The sequence below is a fragment of the Cataglyphis hispanica genome, chromosome 15, assembly GCF_021464435.1.
Source record: "Cataglyphis hispanica isolate Lineage 1 chromosome 15, ULB_Chis1_1.0, whole genome shotgun sequence".
NCBI classification, from domain to species: domain Eukaryota; kingdom Metazoa; phylum Arthropoda; class Insecta; order Hymenoptera; family Formicidae; genus Cataglyphis; species Cataglyphis hispanica.
This window is the reverse complement of record NC_065968.1, coordinates 5,336,431-5,357,930: the sequence shown is the minus strand read 5'-3', so window position 1 is coordinate 5,357,930 and position 21,500 is coordinate 5,336,431. Positions and strand designations below refer to the sequence as shown.

Below are 21,500 nucleotides of genomic sequence, written 5' to 3'. Positions count from 1 at the left end.
ATACAATTCTAGGAGACATTGGGAAATAGCAAGATTGTGACGTTAAATTAATAATTTCTGGTAAATTTTGCAAAAATGTCTTTTTGGTAATGCTATTAAAAAAGGTATAAAGAAAATTAAGAATTATAAAATAACAATTTCGATTGATGATGGCTCAGAACACAAAGCTGTAAAATATAAAAAATAAAAAAATATATTATTTAAATATATTTGTCTCAATAGAATTTTTAAAAATATGATATAACTGTTTATGTATAAAAAGATTTAAATTTCTCTGTGTTTTCTCTTTCTCTCTTTCTTTTTTCCATCGGAAGAAACTGAATTAGTTTATTTACATGATGATATCAAACGGAACCTGTCTTACGGAAACGAATCATCCAATTGACTTTACACGCGATCGGTTTAATAGAGGCCAACCTGAAAAATGTTTAATTCGAGAGAACGAGAATTTCCTGTACCTTTAACTTGTTACACGGAATAGTCCATTTTCAATCGTAAGATTGTCAATGATGATTAAAGCTTTCCGGGAAGTCAGATAATAATAATATCTCTAAGTGAACATTATTACATTAACAGTTAATTATTATATGAATCTTGAAATTCTGATATTTGAAATATTTATCTATTTAACCAGAGCCGTTATTTTAGTATATTATTAATCTAGATGTAACTGATTCCCACGATTATGTAGATATACAATTTACACAATTAAATTTTAAATCGTGAAATACGAGATAAAAGTCTTTCAATTATTTTGCTATATCATAGAGACAAGTATATAATTGCGGAAGTGGAACATATCGATTAGATAATTTATATGCATTCATATGCACAAAATTTTTTTGTGACGTATGTGTCGGAAGGTGTGAGATGTTCTTCTGCTAGCATATCTAATCTGTCACACATTATGCAAGTGCTTTCTGTGAGAAAATGAAATCTCAGTTCTATGTCTTTAGAAATCAGCAAAGAAGTATATACATTATCCAAGATAGAAACCTTGTGATTTACATACAATTACATTAACATTGTTAATATAAAATAAATTGATGACGCATATAAATATGAGTTATTATAATATAATACGTTCTATTTACATTATTTATTTACTGTCCTCTACATATCTATATATACATATTTACTGTATTGCTTTTATCGACGAGCGTGTAAAGACTTTAATCAGTCAGGATTGAGACGGATCTTGGAACAGTGATTTAAACAAGAGATTAGCTGAGAACTGCCCCATGATTTATAGTGTATCAGTGCATGTCCATTGTCCATAGAGGCACGATTAGAACCTTTACCAACCAACGGCGGATTGTCCCTGAACGTGACAAAGTGCATGGTTACAATTTGACACACGAGTTCAAATGAAATAAATCTAGCTTTGCAACAGATCGGTATTTGCTTTCCATTATTTTTTTCAAGCTACGTAATCGTCCGGCAATAAATCGCAGCTATGGATACTTATTTCGATAATTATAACGGAAATTCATGTTATCATTAGTTCTTACATAATGTTCTCCGTCCAAAATGTGATGTATAACGATTACGAATGCCAAGCGTTAAGTCGTTTTAATTAGCATACCGGTTCATTATTTTCAACTTTCTCTTTGCAATTATCGCGATGAAAATTTTCCCACCGTTAGATTAAATTAGACTAAAATCGTAGATTCCCGCTCGGTAACGAAAAGTGCATTGTTCCAGCGCATTTCTTCGTTATTAATGTGCATCTCACATTAAAAGCGGATTATTAATAATGAACTATGCATTACAGCAATTGTCTGTTAGCGTGTTTGTTGTTGCAATTATTTTATTTATCATTCGGTGTGCATCAGATTGCATTGGTTACTATTTTAATATGTTTCAAGACAATATTGATAATATTGGTTCGTTTTATTCGATAGAATAAAATTATTGTAATATATATATATATATATATATATAATTTCTTTTATTGTAAAATAATAAAAATAATAACATGAAATTTATGTAAGATCTGAAAGGATGGGGGAGCAAGAAAAGCGGAATGATTCGTGGAAAAATCATGCTACCGATTTGATTGCAAAACTGGTTTTACCGCAACGAATACTTCGTGCGACTGAAATCGTTCTCGTTGATGTAAATTTTTAAGATGCGTTTGCATAAGAAACACGTCACAATAGCGCGCGCAAATTAATTCATTTGCTTTTATTGCTTCATGTATTTTTTCTCGTCACATCGCACCGTTACCTTTGGAAGTGATACAGCGCATCGCATCGTTTTTTTGGACTGTCTCGGATAGAGCAATGCTATCGCGCAAAAATCATTGCTAAAATTGTTTTTCCTTTGGCGGAAATTATGCTCCCGTTCGATGATATATACACGCGAGCCTCGCCTCGCACGTTGCACAATATTTCGTATCCTGCAGCCGTGTCGCTTGACGCGGGCTATTACAATCGTGCGTGGGTACGCGAATACAATCAAATAACGCAAGTGCGTAGACGCAACTCAGACGCTAGCGCAATTCTTGGTATGGCATGAAACGACAGTAGGAAATTGCAGCAACTTCGTTGCGGTTCTGAGATTTGTGCTTTTACGCACTGGCTGCAAGTTGGAATTATTTAAAATAAACCTGATAAATTTGTAATATATAATTGTATGCATAAATTAGATTTACAATTAGATCGATTAAAAATATATTTTTTTTTTATTACGATCAAATTATTTGAAGGATGCGTAGGCGTAAAAAGATGTAGGCTAGGTAATTGGAGGCCGCGAAACTAGATCAAAGTTGTCCGAGAAAATAGCGAATTTCCATTTATTTCGTTACGGTTTGATAGGTGTGGTTCCGCCGGAAGTTAAAGCAAATTAAGCGTCGTCGTGCCGGAAATGCACAGCAAGACCACGTGAAGCAGATCAGGCCATCATTGTTTGCCACGAAATTATGGCCGCGTTGCTCCGGAAGTACCGGATGTTTCCGGAAACGGAAAATGTTTGACAAGGAGGATCCAATCTTAATGAGATAGAAAGTAACTTTATAAGATTATTCAATTAAGATTAAAACTCATTCGCGCTAATTAGATTTCTATAGATAATTTGTTCTTTCTATTCTTCTTTACATCTGATACATCATATTTATTGTTCTAGGAAGTAAAACTAGAGATATCAAACATCTTTGGATAATAATTATCTTAATAAGAATATAATTATACATAGATATATATCAGGGATACAAACAAAATAAAATCAGTAATTTCTTAATAATAAATCAATAAGAGTGAAAGATTAATCGCTCATAAAGAGATTAAAATAAAAAAAATTGATAAAAAAATATATTTAAAAGATTAAATATAACTGCATGTTGATGCAATCAGGACTCTATAAGTTGAAAAGAAGCGTATCAATGAACGAGTTTTACGCTAAAATCCAGTTAAATTCCATTCACCGTTCTTATCGTAATATGCATAAAATGCTATATGGATAGAAATAGCGTATGCTATAAGGATGATACGTAATATAGCTTTATGGTTGATTATGCTACAAAAATACGATACAACACTTATATGACTTTGCATGTTCTGCTTGTGATACCGTAACGCGATTCCGCTATTATTTCTTCTCTTTCACGAAGGTACAACTTTTTCCACGAACGTGACTATCAAACCATCGCTCTATCTTTCATATCACGATTCATTGCGTATAATCATATCGATGTACTTTATCACGTGAAAATACAGACTAATGGTCCGTGTTTGCACGCGTCGTTCGTAAGGGTGGAAAGTGCAATGTTCGGCCACGCCTGAAATAAGGGCGCGGCTTTTGAGGGTGTGGTGTTTGCTGCACGTGCAGGAACCCTTATTCTTCATCCCTATGACAGCACGCGGTGAAGCTATTTAATTTAACGTCATTTCCTTAATAACCACCGAAAATGTTTCAGCCATGGAGCTTTTAATTATAAGCAGCCTGCCCAGCCAGATTAGTTTTTATATGTGCTTTAAGAGAGATATCCGCAAAAATAAAATCCTCATTTGTTTTTATAATAATATACGTAATATTTATACATATGTTTAATATATTATTAATCTCCTTTTTTATTGAAATATAATATAGTAACCATTTATTTTATTGATCTCTTTATTTATTATATTCATGTTATAGTAACGGATGTGTGTGTGTGTGTGTAAACTGGATAAATCATTATATAGTAAAATATATGGTACTGTAAAATCTATAAACCGCCATGATATACGACTCTTGACAATGATAGACTTCTACTTCTCTAGTAGATGATTTATGTTTCGCAGCATTTTCATTGTCTGAGAAGATGGGCACTTTGAACTGTTTACAGTGTGACTTCGTACTGTCACATACTGTTAGTCATAATTTATTCGTCATACGATCATCCCAAACATATATTTTCTTTTTTATTTTACGCATCTTTTTGTGATTTACAAATATTAAAAAGTGCATTCACTATATCTTATTTATAGTTATATAAATTGCAATAAGATAGAATAAAATATACAGTTGTAACAATAATATTGAAATTAAGAAAACAGAATGGTATATTTAAAATTTTGTCTTGAAGATAGGAAGTAATTTTTAAAGTTTTTGTAAAAAACGCACTGGTATTTTTTTGAAGATATGATTTTTCCAGTTTACTAAGGGCATCATCTGCTCATTCGTTATCCCTCGTTGCCCTCTGTCAACTGTCTTAAAAAATTCAAAAGTTCACGAAGCGTGTAATGTAAGTCAATCATGTTAGAGATTAAAAGCTGACCTACATGTGTCGAACCACTCCTGAATCACCGATTCGCTGACAGAGCACGAAATAGGAAATAATTAATCAATTGCGCAACCAAGAAGTAAGATATAGCATTATTGTAGATTCAATATGGCTACAACAATTCACGCACATAATATATTCAATTGTATTTAGGTTATATAATATTGTTACATATTTACATAATATAATTATGTTATATATTTATAGTAAAAATAATAAATAATCATATTTGTAGAGAATATATTTTTTTAATTACGCTTATACGATAATGTAATAATAGAATTCAATTGGCTGATAATTTTAATTTTAATTTTAAAGATGTGATAATAATAACTTCTCATCTGTAAAATATAAAATCGATCAATGCAGATGGTGGAGTTTTTATGATTGCCTGAATCCAATAGCATCCGGTGACTTGGCATAAAGTATAATCTTCAAAAGAATACATATAAAAGATCGTTATTTTTCTCTATGCATGGGTGCGGACTATATTCTTTATACTTTATTTTTTATCTAAAAAGGAAATTACTGTTTAAAATTGTCGGAAATCAACAATTAATAAAGATTATCGTGATGTGACTGTGCAATTTTTATTAGATGCGGATGCTTCCTATTCTAAAACACGATTAGCTAATATGCACACCTGGAGCTCAATATATGATTTTATTTCACTTTTTAAAACAAAATTTGTGAACGAACAAGTAGATTTGCGCAATCAAAATATATGTGTCAAATGTAAAATCTGTTATTCTAATACATTATATCTCTTTTTGAGAAAATATTTTAAATTTTTAAATATTTTACTTTATTTTTTATTTATTATAAATAATAAAGTTCTTTTTTATTAAAAAGATTATATTGTTATAAATACAAACTAAGCACACTATATATTTTATTTATAATGATACTATTTTTAAAGTGTGATGTATTTAATATGCTAGTTTTGCGGTGTTAAAAAAGGTATGATGGACAAACTTCTCGTATAAGAAGAGCTTTGTATCCTAGTAAAAACGAGATAAATATCTGTTCACAGTGTAAATATGGTTTCATATAAGCGACTGTGATATAAATTTGATTCTCAGGTTCCATAAAGCTTCTGATGTTTGCCAGTTCTTGTGTTATCATATATGCAACGTGAGAAATCGCAAGAGATTAGTTTTCATATTTATTTTTCTTCTCGCACTCAACAGAACGAGAGAATGATTTTTAAACTCTCTTGTTGCCTGTTAAACTTCAGCGTGATAAATTTTAGATAGCATGGTGCCAGTATAAAACATTATTAAACTTTTGTCTAAATATTATTTTATCATTTTGCGAAATAATTATTATACCAATATATTATTTTTTGCCCGCATGTATCAATATCTTCATTTTATTAATTACACATATCTTCAAAGATATATAAACAAATATAAAAAGAGCGGATTTGTAGAAGACAAGCTATTATTCTTCTTCTCAGGAATTGGGCTACACTTTGGTCGTGCGATCGATGTAGTTTAATGGCATTGATGCGGTAAGGTTCAATTTCCGCTCTGCGTGACGAAGCTCATTTCCAGGACTGTTTCATATCTCGAGTATATATTTGGGAATTCGAAATACATGTTCTTTTTTCTTCCATGGTCAACAATTTGACCATTGTTCTCCTATGTGTATTGTTTAGATTTCTCATTAGGATGTAGTTATATCAAAATATTCGCGTAATAAAATTATGCATTATGTACTGTAATAAATAATTATAATATTAACATTATATTAAAAAATATATTAATTAATCTTACATACGCACACTTATAATATATAATATTAATTCTAATTATATTATATTTAAATTTATATTAATTTTTAACTTTTTGTATCATTTCTTTCTTTCTTTGTGCAATTAATTATTTTTTCTCTCAAATTTTAAGCATAAAATTGTCAATATAACAATATAAATTTTGCTGTTGTTGCACGCATCGAAATTTGCAGTTACAATAATTCCATCTTTTCTTTTCCGGTATGTTTATTTTTCTCCGTGACACGTTTCATTCCCAGCTTTCTATATCGCCGAAATTGGCGGTCCCAGAAGGTGGAAATTATTTTTTAGGCGGTAACACTCGGTTACGTCGATCTTCGGTTTCGGCGGACTGAGGAACAACAGGTTCGTCTCGCAAGGTAAAGATACATGTACCTTTTTGCTGTCCCCTTCGCCTCGTGCACGCATACACGCAAATCAGCGTGTGCAGGTGCATGATAGATGCATGCTGGAAAGAATCGCGCGTACGCAGAGGAAGAGCCTCGCCTGTGGGAAAGTAACGCTACACCATGGGATCCACCGGACTGGACCGCGCGTCGTGCGCTAAAGTCTCATAGCATCCTCTGCATACTATAGTCCGTCATGCTCGTCGCTGCTTGGTATACACGGTTAAACTGACCACCATGGTTCCGATTACCCCCTTCCTTCCCTCCCTCCCCTCCCCCTCATACTTCCTCTTTTCTGTCACCGATGCCGAATGGTGAATTGACTTCGTGGAATTTGCAAACGAATAAACGCGCTGATTTCTTTATTAATTTCTCATCAATTAAAATTCGTTAAATAATCACATGCAATGAAAAGTACATAATACAATCAAAAGTACAGCAGTCGCTGCGAAACTTCTAGGAGAAAAATTACATTCGTAAAACAATTGGAGTTATAAAAAAAAACGTTTTGCTCGTATATTTTTGATTACTTTAAAATCTAAGTGATGCAACGCGGATAAATTGCATAATATTATCAGCGAGTACCTATAAGCAGGTTCCATAGGCTAAACTGGTAAACTGCTAGGCACTTAACGATAATACTATGTAATTTATTTAACATTGTTACGTCACACTTTGTTGAAAATGATGAAAAATATGATTGTAGTGTTTCACTGAAACATCGTTGGCAGTGATTACACTTTCGGAATCCATCCTGCCTTAACGTCATACACGATAATCATTTAATTTATATACGCGATAATCATTTAATTTAATCTTGAATTTACGTGAAAACATTATTATATGCTGAAACTATAAATTTAAAGAGATTGAATGTTAAAAATAAATATGATTGAAAAATAATCAGATATGATTAATTAATAGTTTTTAGAATATTCAAATATTTAAGTAATTTATGTTTTAGAAGATGTTGATGATATCTAAAATATTTTTATTTTTTTTTTTTTATTGTTATAGATTTTTACTTTATGTTATCAATCGATAATCTCAATATTATCCCGCAATATTTAATACAAATGTTTTATTTTCCATCATATAACAGAAGATGGTCCGCAACGTATGAAAATAATTTGATACAAAAGCAACTTGGCGCGGCAGATCGACGCTCGTAAGGTACATACCTTTGCGCGATAAGCTCATGCTGACTTTACGAGACCAACGTATACATATATATATATGTGCACACACGTTTCGCATTGTCGGCCGTGCACGCGTGCACTCGCGAGACTTATCTGCTGGTTGCAGCTGCATCGGCGCGGCGGTGCGGGCAGCGATCTAGCAGTTAATTGAATTTTCTCCTCGAGATCGTCGCGGACGAAGCTAGAGCCGATGGTGGAAGGACCTTTCACAGTGAGGTCCCTTGTGTTCGCGACAAAAGGCACGCATGTTGCACGACCGTATCGCGATAGTACGCGTGGCTGCAGCCCTGGAACTATCTCTCTCGTTCTCTCTCGTGCCGGCTCGAGACTAAAGTCATTCGCGCTTCTTACAAACAGACCGCCGTTAGACGCGCGCAACGTTTTTCTACGACTTCTCGGTTCTCGACCCCCCCGGTAGAATCGATGGAAAAAAATTTCAAGAATTAAGCGCTACGCGTCCTCAGAAAAATGTTTCCAAACAGTTGACGGATATGAAATGTATGATAGAAAAATCAATAAACTCTAATTAAATTTCTCTACTTTCTTATTATCTTTATGACTACTAAATCTCTATAATTGTAAAACGATTGGAGAAAGTTTAATTTAATCCACGAAAATTTAATAGATAATATTTTAGATAATCTTCCCAATTTCAAACAAAACGCACCAGAGTATTATTTTCAAGGACATCCCTTATTTTCGACACGCCTATGCATCCAAGATTGGCCTCGAATGACATGTGTCGACCACCCCACATTGTACTTGGCTGCACCATGTGCCTAATCGCGAGCTCCTTTCTTTTTGAAACCTACACCTTCCCGAATACCTGCGGACTGATGCGGCAAGTGTTCCTTTCAGATAGCTCTATTATAAATCACTTCAAAGGATCACCATCGGAAAGTGCAACGCGGTTGCAACATTGGTTGTGGAAAATTCAATCGTGAGACGTAAGATGCCGGAAAATGAAGATTTATTTCTTCTTCCGGCACGAGAATAAGCACGATTGCATGGATGGACTGACGTAAATGCAAAGTTAAACTCCAATTTAGATCACGGAACATAATAGCGACTAGGTCGCTATAAATATGAAGCGCGCTTTCCACGAAATGACAAATTTTCTCAGCCGCGAGCTCATTGTTTTTCTCGGCAGGCGCACGTATCGCGCGTTGTAACGAGTTTATTAAAAAGGAATCGGGGAAGCGCACACATATTACCATTCAGTGAATCGAGTCGACTCCCACGTACGTTTCTCGCTTTTCCTTCACCGAGACGTAAACCCTTCTTTCTTCGGCATGAACTCGACGCCCATGCAGACGGGCGATCACGTAGGACGCACCTCTCGCGTCTTATTTTTTTTTTTCGAATGTGACGGGTACAGGCGTGTATGTAAAATACCGTCGTGAGGAGGTAGGAACGAAGATTTGTTGACCGTGCACCATCCAGAGATAAGCAGTCTCTCTAACTCCATGAATGGCCCGATCGCTTAATATTAGCTAGTTAGCTTGCCGCAGAATCTTAATTTTACCTTTGTACAATCAGCATAAGAAAACGATCAATCATATTTACGCTACATTGCGTGTGAGCGAGAAAATAATATTTTATTCACACTTTTACGGAATTTCTCATCCCGCGATTGTAGATAAAAAAAATTGGCAATGTTCTCGCGAAAAAAATATAGTTGTAGACAAGTGAAAGACTCGCATATGCGGCGGATGTCGCAATCGCGACATTCTAGGATCCGGTGATGATGATTATCTTAACGAGAACGCGCTACCGCCATCACGTAATAGCTTCTTACACATGTCGCTCAGTTTCGAATCGGTGAAGTAATTTTTGCGCAAAATAACTAATAAAATTGCCGGACGTGCTTATGCGTAACGACCGCGGAGGGATCTGTCAGATTCTTTCCCCACGATGCGGGACTCGGCTGCGATATGCGTGTAGCTCGTCTCTGTCTGAACAATACAACGCGGAACTTGCTACGTGCATCACGTAACATCCGAATCCTAATTTATTTTTATAGGGAGAATCATAGATATAGAATCATAAAGCGTAGATCACACGCTTTCGATAATGCGAACGCTTTCTCCTAGAGTTTCATTTGCGCAAGTTGTTTTGCGTGATCGCAATTCATGGTATAATTTATATATGTATGCAAAAATATAACATGATATATATATAATAATGTATATTTATAAAATTATCTAAAATATCTGTAATTGCGCAATCTGGCTTATTGTAAGAATCTTGTGTAAACCTTGTACAAAAATTTCTAGAAATTTTATATTTTTCTTAATCAGTACTAATTTATATATTTCAAAATAAACATAAATGCATTAAAATCTAAATCAGATTATAAAATTATATAATATTTTATTATATATTTAGATTACTGTAAAAATTGCAATTTAAAATCTTGCCTAAAAAAGGACATTTAATTTACCATTGTCATTTATCTTTCTTTTTCATATTCTGAATGATTTTATATTCTCGCTGCGACAAGGAAGAGTCTCGGAGCTGAGAGTACAGCCTGGACCTCCTCAGGAGCAACTGGTTCGTGGACAACGCTCTTCGTCGTCGTCGTCGTGAACAACGAGTATCGTCGTCACCCCCGCAATTTCTCGGCGCGCATACAGACACGCGCACGTATACAGACACGCGGAATGCACAGCGGCTTACACAAACAAGAAGGTCGTTCTCTTTCCTCCACTTCATCCGTCCGCTAGCTTACTATGTTGGCTTACTCGTGCGTTCTCGCCAGTCGCGACAGAACGCTCGCCGAGCGCACATCGCGGTGCATTCGGCGTGTTTCGAGCAAATCGACTTCGAACTCGATTCGAACTCTTCTCGAGAGAAGGAGGAGACTCGTCTCGTTACGACCATTCGACGAATAACGATGCGAGGACGTTTCGTGTGAAATGTACGGAGCGATTTGCGCGAAACTAAATGTCATCGCGCGAATGTCATGCGTGCCGGAAGTCTCTCCTCGTCGAAATTGTGACTGGTGGTGAATTCGTTGGTGTGTTGTGACTATCGCGTAAATCTTTCTCTAATCGAAGACAGTGAATTTAGATGATCTCGATGTCGAATATTTGTCGCTTTTGAATCGCTTTGTCGCGTGTCGACGCGGATTATTGCGAGTGCGCGGGTCGCTGAGCTGAGCTGAATTCAATAAAAGTAAGTATATAACGCATGTAAATATTAACAATACTTTTATTTGATGTTTACAATAAATTGTTTGTTTTGCTTTTCTTTTCTTGAAAAATCAGAAGTATACATCCTTCTCTTTTTCTTTCCTCTCATAGCACTCGGATATTGATGTATCCTTCGGATACACGTGACCACATCACGTCGATCTGTTGATGATACATCCCGGAAAGCACTATATTCTCTTACGATTCCATGCTTATACAATTGAAATATTGCATAGTATATAATTAGAATTTATCTGCGATATGTTGTCAAACCGAGTGGAAAAATTCAGCTTCTGGATTTTCGTTACAAGTTTTGTAAAATTAATATTTTTAGTACTTAATAATATGTTTTTGAAATCCATGGAGGAATAAAAAAATTATCGGTAATATTATATTACCAATATTAATAACAAAGGCGGAGAATGAATTATTGTTTTGAAAATTCAGTTTTATTGCAACATTTTATTGGTGAGAATGTAGTATCCATATATTTTGTATATGTGATGTGCGAGCTTCTGCTTTGCGTCTGCAACGAGTTTTTCCACTATTTACCTCTTATGTAGGATTTTCCTCGCTTTCGAGAAGGTAGGCGTGCGCGAACGTCGGTTTGGATATTGCAACCGTCTGGTTTCACTCCGACATCAAATTACACAGACGCGTTTAAAATGTAACCGTAGCTACCGTCCGGTTTTCTACGAGCGGGCTTCTCAGCGCTTTCCACATTTGTTCAGTCCAGCAATCACAGTCGTTGGACACTACTTATCGAAAGGTCTCCCGACCAATTATGGTTTTTCTACGACCTTGTGAGAGGAAACGCACAAAGAGATTAATTGAAACGTTATGCTGCTACTGCTGCGACTTCCAGCGAACGCTGTTACGAATACATTACCGGAAATCCACACCGCAGTGAAACTCGCAGTGGACAATTTCACTCGCTTTTTTTTTAATGCTCTTTAAAAGTAAATCTTAAATTTAAATTTGCAGTAGAGGCCGCGAAATTACTATTGTCACTGAGATCTTTTTATATTATAAATTCTCTACAGGTCGGTCTCTGCTTTTATTATTATTTTTTAGAGATTTCTGCTCAATTTTAATATAAATCGACTTGAGCACAATTAAAAGAAAAAAAAAAATAAATAAATAAAAAATAAAAATATATCTGCGGATAAATTGATTCTTGATACATGAGAACAAATGATTAATTGACTTTATACATAATTATATCTTTTTGCAGTTTAATATTTGCGATTTAATGCTGAATGATAACCATAAAACACCTGATTTTAGAAAGAAAGGAGGAATGTTGAAACACGTGTCGGTCTCGCCGTGGAGAGGACGAGCGGACAGCGTGAGCCTCTCATCCAGCGGCGGCGCGAGTAGCTGCGGAAGCGGAAGTCCTACCCCCGGTCACACACCACCACCCTCGAGAGCGTCCTCATGCGCTTCCTTAGTACCCTTAAACGCTCTGTCGAGCTTTTCCCCGGCTGATACCGCACCCCAACAGGTGAGTACTTTGTGATTAGTTTCCCACACCCGCTTACAAAATTCGCTGTTTAGGGCGAACACTTCCGCGAAATCGTTTATCCGGAAACGGGAATAAGAGACTCCACTAGTTCCTCAGCACTCTGTGTTATAAAAAACAATTGTCTCCAAATTAATATAGTTATTAATATGTGATAAATAAAGATTATTTAGGATTATTTACATTTAATGATAAACGTACTTTAATTGATAAATAATGTGATGTGTAATAATAATGAATGCACAATATAAAGCCATTATTGTTGTAAAATGGGAGGGGCGGTTTTGCGTTGTCCGCGGGAGATGATTAAGAACAACGCGGGAGAGTACAAAAAGTGACGATGCTGCGTTTAATAAAGTCAAATAGAATAAAAAACGCGGTTCGCCGCGTGACGTAAAGTGGTTTAGCAAGAACGGGAGTAACACGTTTTCCTAGCATTTATTAACAGCTGTACCACGTGTGTATCTGCACGAGGTCGCCTGATGAATTTATCACATATTTAATCCTTGATTATTCTTCTTATTGTAATTAAAAAAAATCGTATCTTTATTTTAAACACAGTCATAAATAAAAAAATAATTATAAAAAATAATTATGATTAAATAAAATAATGTCAATAATAGGGGTCTTTTTTCAATTTTGTAACTATAAGATATTAATAAATGTTTTATTGTAAATTTATTTAAGATCGTAATAAGTAATGTTATCGAAGTAATAAGTATTCGTGCGAGATAAATATTTTTGACTCTTACGACTGGAACCAGTTTTAATGACATCCGCATAATTTCTCACGGCTTCTAAAGTCTGCGCTATAATGTAACAACACGGTATGCGGTTTCGCGTCCCTTTTTGCGCATACAGAAACATGATTCTCTCGAGGGTTTTCGTCTCAGGATGGCATTTAGGCAGGACATATTTTTCTTCGCCATCTGCACAGAGTGTAGCAAACATATGCTTATTACTATCCAAAATCTTTTTTTTTCTAAAAACACTGGGCATCCTTGAAAATGATTATGCTACTTTGAATTGATTTCTTTTTATGCAAAATAACAATTTTGGAGTCCAATAACGAATTTGAAAAAAAGAATAATATTTTAAAAATTTTATATATATATGTGTATATGTGTGTATTAGAATAAATTATTTATGGATATATCTGGAGATGGAGTAATGCAATCAGTTGCAAGCGGCAAATTGCAAGAATTTTCTAAATGAATATGTGTTTTTTGCAAATTCGCACGCTTGATTACGATCAGAGTCGGTATATTTAAAAATGTTATTGCACCCGTGCAAACGTCACTATCCTCATTTCCATTTGAGCTCTAGATATTACATACGCGCGATTCTCCTCCATGACTGCACACCAAAGTGTTTTCATTGTATTTGTGTTTGTCTGACCTGATTCGCACGCGGGTTGCAAAGGTCGTCGCAAAATGTATAATTGCTTCCGTTAGTCCGTCCGAGATATATTGGCAATGCGCATCTTCACAAGATCATACATCATATAGATATTTTCGTAATTAGTAGAATATGCAAAACAGATATTTAATGAATAGACATTTTGATTATAATTGCAATAATTCTAATTAATCCAAAGAGCATTGTAGACAATATTGAATACAATTATACATATATGACCGCATTGCATGAGAATAAATTTTTAATGACGACATATATTAATGCTGCGGTTAAATTTTGAAAATATCTTTATCGCGATAAGAAGTAGTGTCTTTTTATAGATAAGTAATAGAAAGCAGTGACGAGACCCCAGTTTTCAAAGCACAAGTAGTCCCGTACTTTTTGTCGATGAAACGGAGGATTCTCTGTGAGAACCCCGCATACTGAGATGTCACACATATTGCAATCGTGTTCACAATACGCAGTGAAAAACTAAAAGAGCCGCGGTAACCATGACAGATCCACTTAATCGCGCTCTCTGCCGATCTACGCAGACTTTTTTATTGCTCATTCAGAATTAAGCGGTATATTTTCAAAGAAGCTTTGGATCAATTACCGACTCGCGCGTGAGCTCCATAATTTTTGCAATTAACATTGAAATACTAGACATGTGAGAGACGAGCTACTTTTAAAAAATTGTACATTTTATATCTTCTTTTTAAGCTTTCTTTTACTTTATTTAATTTCTTTATATTTTTGATATTAATATGATTTCAGAAAAATAATTAAATATATTACATTAAAACATCGAGCTATGTATTTGTATAACACGAGATCAAGTTTTATATCTCGTTACACCTTTGGTCCCAGACCTGTCCTGACCCTTGCAATATCCGGCTCGGTAGGCCGTGTTTCCGGTGTTTCTTTACGATTCCACAATGCTCCATTGAATCCGATAAACCACATTTCATTATCCCAGTTAAATGTCAAGTTTCCATCTATAAAATTTTATATATATAAATATATATATTTGTTGTAATATTGCAATAAATTTCTTATTATCAGTTATGTCTTTGCTTCTGTCATTTAGTTAGTATTTGTACAATTTTGCTATATTTTTTCGCCGATATATCTTTTTTATAAAATAAATTAGGCTTGTGTATTGTGTGTGAAGATGACAATCGGAAATGACGAAATTATCATTGACGCGATGTATATGATCGTGTTGGATTTCGAAAACGTTCATTGTCCTGTGATTCCCTCGGAGCAGAAATGTTTCTCGCATCGGTGACTTGAGGAAGGTCGAATTCACGACATAGCAAACCTTTCTTGATTCGCATGGAGCTGCTCGTAGAGATGCTCGTTGATTCAAGGACATGTGGTTGCGAATTTTACTGTATGTCATGGGTATATATTATTTGATTATACTTATTTAAAACCAACAAATATTTATAAAAATATTTTTATATAAGCTGTGAGAAATTTTAATAATTTATTTGCGTAGTCTTTTTATTCATTATATTTATGTAATAATAATACAACGCTATATATAGTAAAGATATTCTTCTCTTACGGTTGAATATTCCGAATTAATGTTATAATAATAATAATAACAATAATAATTTTTAATAATATTGTATGTAATTGCGCCGTCCAAGACACGCAGTTATACATATATTTATTTAAAAATTATTGATCATTACTTTGCCATTCATATAATTAAATTAATGTCATCTTCACAGCATTTAAGTATGCGTGATCACGCATGCAAAATACGTGTTAGAATTAGAACGTTCATTTAGCACGCTAATGTCGATTTATAGCCGACATTGCCTGTTTTCGTCTTGCTCCGGTTCCTTTATTCGCGGAAGACAGGATGGAAAGAGCACACAAAATAAATTGTGCGTTGCGTTAATTAATACGTGTCGTCTCACCCGCATGATGGCGCGACACAAGGAAGAGATAGAAAAGAAGCGGGCGCGAAGCAACTTCTTCGTCAAGGCTTTTCACCGTGGAAGAGACCCCGCATGATGACAATAGCCTATAATCAGGATACAACTCATCCAAAGATCTTTGCCCATATCCAAGGATAGTTTCCTCGAAACATAGAACGAGTACGACACAGAGTACAATGGCCACGAAAAAGATGCTCTTTCGAGTGGAAAATGAGAAGTCTAATTACTCCATTATTTTCCTTCGGTCCGATCGACGGGCTTATGGATTGCATATTCGGATACCTTCCACTGGCCGATCCGCTCGTCGATCCGGTTCTGTTTCCATTTTTAATAACTATTTACGAAGCACCAAACGTGCAGCGTTCCTTCTGTTACGCCTAAGATAATTATAGATTATTATCCGCTTGCGTTCGGGGGAACGCGAGAGATGAACTCTTCTTCTCGGATCGAAGGGAGGCTTGGGAGCCTTTACCGAATGAACGACCTTAAGCAAACACACTGCCGTCGTACGAAAACACTTCGGCCACGGTAAAAAGTAGAAACTACAGCCACCCCGTTTTTCATCATCGGTGGTATGGAATTCTTCATCGTTGACGTAACCGAGATGACGCGCTCCGTAATCTTTCCGGATCAAGATCGACCTCGTTTACACGTGAAAACACACGCTGCCGAAATGACATGTGAAAGATTAAAACTTATCGAAAAAATCTCAGATATGTAATTATTAAGAAATACATATCGCAATTACCTTTTGTTCGGAAACATCAAAATATTATCGTGCATATGAAGTTTTCCATATCGCAATCTCTTATCACAAACATTAGACAAAGAAGCGGATGAGTGTGTGCTAAGTTCAAGATTATAGCCGGAAGTATGATATGTTAACTAGTAAGAACAATAGCTCAGCTGCAATCGTCGTGATAAGGCAAATCGCATCGAATCCGGAAATGTCACTGTTATTATTAAAACGATTTCCTTACAAGAGACTGTTAACAAAAAAGGGTTTATATATATATGAAAAAACCTGAATTGTCATTTATATTCAAATGCATATATGTCATATACAGTGTACATATATGAATATAAAAAATTATAAATAGAAGAATTATTAAAATATGAAATGATATATGAATATTACGTCTATTATCATCGGACATCCATAAAAAAAATTTGGAATAATTATGGCTTCTTTAATGACATTGTTTTGACAATACATTTTCTCAAGTTGGCGATTTAATCTTCCATGGACACAACGCCCGCGTAAATACATCAATCGTTTCATTCATGTTTCGCGGCAGATATCTGTGAACGAAGAAAAAGATCGCGCCGCGCTTGCACATCGCTTATCTTGTTCAGCACGTGAATCTCGTTCTATTCTTACAAATAACGCGCCAATCACCAGCTTTCCTTCTTTGTGTATGTGAAGACAATTCGTGGAAAAACGGGCAAACGGTACCGATAAAACTGAAGAAAACCGCCGATACGCTTGAGACGCCAGCGCAGCAGATAAACGAAAAGAAACCGTTTTACGATTTTATTTATAGAAAGATCAATATGTCTGGCTTATCGCAACGGTGAAGCCGGACTACAATTTCTATTAATTAATGACTACCGAAAATCTCGCCGGATTTCTAAAAACAATTTTCACGTTCGCGGTTGGACACTTTCTAAAATAAATTTAAAGGAATTAAAGCAGCTGTGATCTGTAAATCTCAAAAAAAAAAGATTAAATAAGTAATATAAAAATAGCAGAAATAGCTGTAGAAAAAAGCATTAACTATTTAAACTTGAAAATATAGAACAGATATAAAAATGTAATGTAATTTTATAAGCCATTGTCCATCAAATTTAATACATCAATCGGACAGTTGGAAACTAGCTAATTCTTCAAATGGGATTTTTCCACTCTGTGAAACTGATCCGATAAAGCGTTCTCGTCCTGCTCAATGCCACCGAATGATAATTTCTAATTGAAATGCTTGACCATTATCACGCGTAGCGCTACATCCGCGATTTAACACTCGAGTCGTCAGTGAACCGGAATTTGTTGCTTAACGCTCGAGATAATCGACGTATTACACAATATAACGCTTATGTATCTTCTAAGCACGTTTCAACAATTGCATATGATTTTACATGATCGAATTTCACACAGTCATCTTGAAATTGTACGCAACGTACGAAAATATCGATATGTTTCACGAACAGATGATCAATGATTCATCGTGTGATCTGCCACGAATGAAATCATCGTGTCGTAGCAAACTCGATTTTGTAAGAAAAAAATATATATATTTGTGTGGTTTATATATTTAGATAGAATTTTTATAATTTTTATTTTACCTTTGAATTATTTTTATGGATAATATTAGTAATAAAAAATTAATAAAAATAACAAGAAAATATATTTATATTGGTTATTGATTAAAAATAAAATTTTAAGACGGAAGAATTCATGAGATTAATTAAGGAGTTACATATAACGAATTGAAAAGGAATGGATTTCATTCATGAGAAGAATTTATCGTATTTATTTTATCGTAAGAATTCCTGAGCCGTGAATGTCTTTGGGGATCGGTCACGGGCTACTGGTGAAAGCGCTCGCGAAGCCGGCTTCTCGTGCACGCGAAAGTACTCATTCGCGATTATACTCATTCACGCTCTACCGCGAGTTATTACCTGGTTAAACTTGGACAATCTGAAAACGCAGATTACGCGCCGTTAAAGTCGATGCTTTACACACTTGTAAAACGAATGAAGCTAATATGCAAGGACAAGAAAAGCAATAGAAACGACTGAATACGGTAAATTACATAGAAAGGATGTAAAGTTATAGAAATCTCAAGGTAAAGATTATAATCTTATAAAAAGGAGTAAAATTACATTTTATTAAATAATTTTATAATAATCTGTATATTTTTATTTACATTAGATTTATAAGGATATCAATAACACACACTTTACGATCGCTATATATTAATGAACATTTAATGACTTTAAAATATTTTAATAATTTTTTTCTTATTTCTTTATAATTCCGATAATAATTTGAACATATGTGTGCATTGTTTCTTCTTTTAATATAAATATTAATATAGATATTAATATTAATTAATACATTTATGTTGCTATTCAGATTACTAATACATAAAGAATTTCTATATTAGAAGATTGACTAGTTTCAGGAATTAGTTGTAATATAATAACAGCAATAACCGGAGACGGATGCGGTATGGAGGGGAGAGGGGAAGGAGGAGGAAAAGACAATTCTTCGAAGAGTATTTCAAGCTGTAATGTGTCGGCGTCTCCAGTATTGCGTATGATTACGTGCGAACGCGTGGTAATGCAATTACAATATATTATCGGCTATTTACCAATCAGGTGTCAAAGAGCTTTGTGTCATTAAGAGTCTACGAAGTAATCAATTGTCACGTAGGACGAGAAATTGCATTCTGAGAATCCGTTTGAACATTCTTGATCAATCATACCGGGAAAAAGAGATCGAAACCTCATCATATCTCATTATCATATAATTTGTAATTATGGCAAAATATGCGTCATATATATTCCAAACTATTTTTGGAGCACGCCTTTTTGCAAAAGATTTAATACATTTTTCAACTTTCTAAATTTGTTGGAAGTTGAAGAAGTATAAAATATGAAAAAATTTTAAATTAAAAAAAAAAAATTAATTTAAAATTAAAATTTTATCAAGATATGTAAAATTTTAATTATTTCAAAACACATATTACTCCCTTTTAATGAGATTATAATCATTTCTTAAATAGGTAATGCATTGCAAGTCGCATTATGCAACAATTCATGAGTCACTCGTACCTGTGTGTGTCTTTGTTTCTATGACTACCGAGAATCCTTTCTTATTGTTAGTCATTTTCCCTGTTCAATGTACTTTCAACATCTGGCCAATCGACAATTGTGGTTCGAGTCTCCGGTGCAGATGGTCGAGTTTGTGTGTTGCTAAATAATAACGATTGTTATCCTTAACATTCTTACGATTCTGCCTTTGTAGACCTTGTATAATAATGTTTTAATATTGCGACACAATACTTTATAAGCAGAAAAGGTTGGTACAGGGGTTTCAAAGTAATTAAAAGAGTTAAAAGGCATTTCTTCTATTTTTCACATTTGAAGCCTCCAAACTTTACCCTCAAATATTATATATGCACAACATATTAAAGAATATCTACAGTTTTTACTGATTCTATTATTATTATTATTATTATTATAATTAATACTTAATACATAATACTAACTTGGCAGTGTTAAAAAAAATAGGTTTAATTAATTATTTTTTTATGTTTTATGTACGTATATTCTTTTTTTTTTCGTTAGTAATAATTAAATAATATATAATTTGTTACTAAAAATTTTTTAGGTAAATTTTAAATACGTGCATTTGTCTTATTTATAATCAGAAAATGTGTTTTTAAAAATCTGCACAATTTCTCATAACGGTACATTTTTTTCTCGCAATACACAGAGAAAGAGAGTACAACTGCGGACAGGTCTGTCGAAAGAAAAATTACACAGAGCGACGGGATGCAAGAAGAGATGATTAATTCCTGCGGTCGCGAGGAAGTAATGTGAGATGCCGGGATCGGATCCTCTCTCGCTTCGGCCAAAAGCATAATGATGTGCGAACAGGTTTCCCTCGTCGTGACTCTGGGAAGTTAGCGCCCGGGACGCGTGCGTGCATCTCGACCACGGCGTGAAACCGCAGAAGATCCCTTCTGGTAGACGATAATGCACGGCGTAATGTCGCAGTGAAAGCGAACAATTGTGAATGCCGAATTGTATGGTGGAATATCGCGGTGGAATCGCGTGAGGAGGACGATATCGATCGGTGTTGGTGGCTGATCGACAAGGGCGCTAAATTTTAGAATAGAAGGAGCGTCCAGTATTGTCTCCCTCGGCTTTCGTGCAATTCTCGTCACATCATCCTTTCAACTCATTTATTTTATTACATGTTTTTGTGCTCGAGTTGACGGCATTTCTTTATTTCGCTGCCCTATATCAAGAATTAAAATCGATCAATACTCTGTTGTTATTTCTTATATCTCTGTTTCTTGTGCGAGAGAAAATTTTTTTCTTTTACGTAGCACTTTTCATACAATACATACTTGGTCCTAAGCTTCGATTATTTCTTGCACGTGCACTTTAACTGGAAACCAGGTGACGCAGAAATTTTTTACGTACTTATATTCACATCTACATCATATCTGCATCAAGACCGAATTACTCAACATATTTTGATGCAAATGCGAG

At 34.6% G+C, this 21,500-nt stretch overlaps 1 protein-coding gene across 1 annotated transcript in view; it reads left to right on the top strand.

The window, feature by feature from the left end:
- Positions 1-10,912: 10,912 nt before the first annotated feature.
- The window catches only part of LOC126855066 (uncharacterized), a 29,864-nt gene continuing 19,276 nt past the window's right edge, over positions 10,913-21,500 (top strand). The window contains exons 1-2 of the mRNA XM_050602424.1: positions 10,913-11,322; positions 12,627-12,843. Of these exons, the coding sequence (XP_050458381.1) occupies positions 12,640-12,843 (204 nt within the window). The 5' untranslated portion in view covers positions 10,913-11,322; positions 12,627-12,639. The remainder of the gene's footprint in view (positions 11,323-12,626; positions 12,844-21,500) is intronic.